General features: G+C 43.6%; 1 protein-coding gene across 1 annotated transcript; it reads right to left on the reverse strand.

Annotated features, from left to right (window-relative positions):
* Window positions 1-1,901: 1,901 nt before the first annotated feature.
* On the reverse strand, window positions 1,902-3,606 carry LOC123410423 (mugineic-acid 3-dioxygenase). The gene is made up of 4 exons (XM_045103365.1): window positions 3,319-3,606; window positions 2,928-3,175; window positions 2,512-2,833; window positions 1,902-2,391 (listed from the first exon to the last, which is right to left on the reverse strand). The coding sequence occupies exons 1-4, from the start codon at window positions 3,502-3,504 to the stop codon at window positions 2,131-2,133; spliced, it is 1,017 nt and encodes a 338-aa protein (XP_044959300.1). The 5' UTR covers window positions 3,505-3,606; the 3' UTR covers window positions 1,902-2,130.
* Window positions 3,607-3,842: the final 236 nt, after the last annotated feature.

Here is a 3,842-nt window from a genome sequence, read left to right on the forward strand (position 1 = left end):
TAAAATGGTTGTATGCATCGTCTAGATGCAGAGGCCGGGGGTATATCCTCCTTTTCTAAAAATAATAATAATAATAATTGTTACGCTCATGCCAAAAAGAAAATGTATGTACGACATGATTGACCAGAATCTGTATAGATCATTCCGTGCTTATTATTTAGTGGAAAAATCTAAGTTAAAGTGTGCGCAGCTTGTCCTTTTCGTGCGGCGACGCGCTGCGATTTGCTTGACATGCCAATATTGCGTTGCTGACGTGATGCTACATTGTGTCAAATGCCATACTGCTTGCTGACGTGATGCTACAGTGTGTCAAATAGTAAGTTTTGCTGCAGTACAGTCAACCTGAGCTATGAGTGGTGCGCTAGTGTGCTAGACATGACCCTACTAAATGGTTTTAAATCCAGGAAGCATAAAGGTTTAAACCTACAGCAAGTGTTTGAAACTATTTTTTTTTACAAATTTTGGTAACAAGTACTGTATTTATGATCTAGTCCCTCCGTTTTTAAATACTCCCTCCGTTCCTAAGTATTTATAGATTTTATTAGAGACTACATACGAAGCAAAATGAGTAAATTTGTACTCTAAAGTATGCATATATACATCTTTATATAGTCTTATAGTGAAACCTTTAAAAAAGCTTATATTTAGGAACGAAGGGAGTATATGACTTTTCTGCCAACTTAAATTGAGCTGTCAAAACGTTATATATTTAGGAAAATAGGGGGTAGCAACTAAATTCCCTCGCAAAAGAGTATTAGTGTTTTAAAATGTCTTATATTAATTTACAGAGGGAGTAGCAACTAAATGCCCTCATAAAAGAGTAGTAGTGTTTTAAAATGTCTTATATTAATTTACAGAGAGAGTATGTGACAAGTAAAAGCATTTTTAGTTTAAAAATAAGTATATTTAGTCTAGTAACTAAGTTATTTTAAAAGTGTAAATCAAGTACCTATAATCTGGCAATTAAATGCCCTGTCACAAAAGTATCTTCCAAGTAAAAGATTCTTAGTTTATAAATAAGTACAACTAATCTGGCAACTAAGTTGTTTTAAAATTGAAAACCGAGTACCTGTAATTTGGCAACTAAATACCCTGGCACAGAAGTGTCTTGCAAGTAAAAACATTTTTTAATTTAGAAATAAGTATGTCTAATCAGGCAACTAAGTTATTTCAGAATTGAAAACCAAGTACCTATAATATGGCAAGCAAGCATGCTATTTGTTTTTGGCAACTAAGTAGTCTAAATATCTGGCAAATAAGCACATCCAAATCTGATAACTAGCACTTCCTCTGTAAACTAATATGAAAGTGTTTAGATTATTAAAATAGTATTTCAAATGATCTTACATTAGTTTACGAAGAAATTATTGTTTTTATAATCTGGTAACTAAGTATGTTTAAATATTTGGCTATTAAGTATTCATAATCTGGTGATTTAGCACGGTTAATACGACAACAAAGTACTTGTAAAGCCAGCACTAACTTTTTGTAATCCGACAACTAAGTAATTGTAAATTGGTGACTAAGCATGGTTAACTAGAGCTGGACCATGTGGTGAATAGTGCTCTTTTCTGGCTTTTGCTTTTCCTTTGTAGCGCATGCACTGTATTCCCATGCTTTGGATGCATATGTTGTCTATCCTTCTACTGTAGTATTCGATTAATTCATGTAGGCATGCATGCACTGCCAGCTACTACCACTACCAGGAGCAGTCTTAGTTGGTTTAGAGGGCCCAGCATTGTGCCAGCGCCGCGAATGGGTCGTCTCTTAGTTGGTTTAAGAGGGCCCAGCATGGTGCAAGTAACGCATATGTACTGCCGCTACGTATAGCAAGCATGGATTGTTAGGAGCCGCCGCACCGGAGCGCACGGGTGCGGCGTCCCTATGTAGTTAGGTCCTTATTTAGTTCAAACATACAACTTATTGGTCACATTTGTATTGCTTGGTATCACCAACACGTACGACAGGTACGTACGATCTCATCACATGTCACGACTAAATATCTCGTATCAGCTAGATGTAACTGACACCCGTCGCGACTTGAGAGACATTGGAATAAAACTTGGCATCACTTGGCCTTTCTCGAACGATCGAGGAAGTGATGCAAATCCTCTTTCTCCTGTTTCTGCTTCATATTCCCTTCTGGTTGTTATTGATGTTAATGATCTGATTGATTGAGGAATCCAGATTGACAACGTTGTGCTTGCGCTTGAACTCGCCGACGGTTAGGGTGCGGTAGCGTGGCGGGTTGTCCTCGCTGACGAACTCCTCCGCAGGGCCGACGACGCAGTCGTCCGCCGGCACAATGAACGAGGCCACTGACAGCCGGGGCTCGGCAAAGTTGGTGGCCGCGCGGTGCTCGACAGCCTTCAGATACCCGTTGGTCACGACCTGCATGCATGAATATAGTGTGTATATACGTGCAAAACCAAGAAATGAGCAATCTGAATTATATTATTACTGGATATTCAGTACTAGTAATTACACTTAACGACGATGCAAAAAAGTCACCTCGAGCTGTAGGCCGAAGTTGATAACCAAGGAGTTTGGCACGGGCTGGACCTTGATCCAGCCGCCCTTGTAGGCGATCTCGAGGCCAGGAACGGCCCCGGGGAGGAGGACGGTCATAAGGTCCCGGTCACAGTGTGGCGGCAGGCCCAACGTCCTGCTCGGGTTCGGGCTAGGCGGGTAGTAGTTGATATCGACGACCACGCGGCCTCCGCTGATGTCCCCGACAAAGAAGTCTGGCCGGAGTCCCAGTCCCTCGCACAGCAGCCGCAGGATCTCCATGGCCACGCCTCTTGCCAACGAGGTGTAGTTCCCAACAACCTCCCTGCAGATTAGAATCGAAGGCGCAAAGATCAGTTGACATGAAAGCAAGCCATTCGATTCGTCGGCCTAAATGGTTGCAGCTTAATTATTATTACCGGAGCATCTGTGGCTTGTGGGGCCAGTCCTTGGTGTCGCCCGAAGGCAAGGGGTAGAGGAGTTCGAGGACGTCAATCCAGTACTTCTCGCCTAGGGTCTCGAAGGCGGAGCCGCAGAAGAGCTTGTTGCGTTCGCTTCTGTCTTCAGAGAAGAACTCCGCCTTGTCCTCCGCAGGCATATCGAAGAACTCATGGCACACCGCGTACATTTCATGCAGCATCGGCTCGGAGATGCCATGGTTGACCACCTGCATGCAATGCAATACTACCAGTTGGTCGGTCAATTCCGATAATTCAAGCAGGTGGATTGGTTATTTTATTTTAATTTTTTTTTAAAGGTGGGATTTTTTTATTGTTGATGAGATGGATCCATCGAGAGCGAGCAACTAGCCTGGATGAAGCCGTACTCCTTGCCAGAGTCGAGGATGGCTTGGCGGACCTCGTCGCGGCCGCGGGACATGTCGATGATGGGCAGGGAGACATCGGTGGTGGCTGGGTGGAGTCGATCTGCCGGCAATAGGAAGGAGTCTGGAATCGACGACGCGTGCACCGGGGTCAGGTTCATCACCTTCGCCATGGATGATCCAAGAGAGCTAGTTAGCTAGCTAGAGGATGAGAGCAAAGAAGAGTGCGTAGGTGCTTGGATTGGTCGCTCGATCGTGTTATAATCCTCCGGCCAGCCGTGTTTTGTAGTCGTGGGATGCTCTGGGCAGCAAGAAGCATGCTTGATGATAGCATCTCCTATTCCTATTTTGGGTGTCTGATCAAATCATGCGTTTGTTAGTGATTAATAAAATGAGAGCGAGAGTGGGAGTGACAGCGTGAAACTTGCCGTTCAAATCGTCCTCGTCGTCTAGTATGGATTGTTATTATATATACTGTAATATACTAGACGGATGCATGGCCTCTCGGTTG

This window comes from Hordeum vulgare, chromosome 7H (assembly GCF_904849725.1).
Source record: "Hordeum vulgare subsp. vulgare chromosome 7H, MorexV3_pseudomolecules_assembly, whole genome shotgun sequence".
Taxonomy (NCBI): Eukaryota; Viridiplantae; Streptophyta; class Magnoliopsida; order Poales; family Poaceae; genus Hordeum; species Hordeum vulgare.

What these genes read in the sequence shown, in the direction of transcription:
- LOC123410423 (XM_045103365.1), bottom strand. Translation starts at nt 3,504, where the DNA reads ATGGCGAAGGTGATGAACCTGACCCCGGTGCACGCGTCGTCGATTCCA. An exon ending in CACAAGCCACAGATGCTCCG is followed by an intron (nt 2,834 to 2,927) that starts GTAATAATAATT and finishes TCTAATCTGCAG; the next exon opens with GGAGGTTGTTGGGAACTACA. An exon ending in ACTTCGGCCTACAGCTCGAG is followed by an intron (nt 2,392 to 2,511) that starts GTGACTTTTTTG and finishes TCATGCATGCAG; the next exon opens with GTCGTGACCAACGGGTATCT.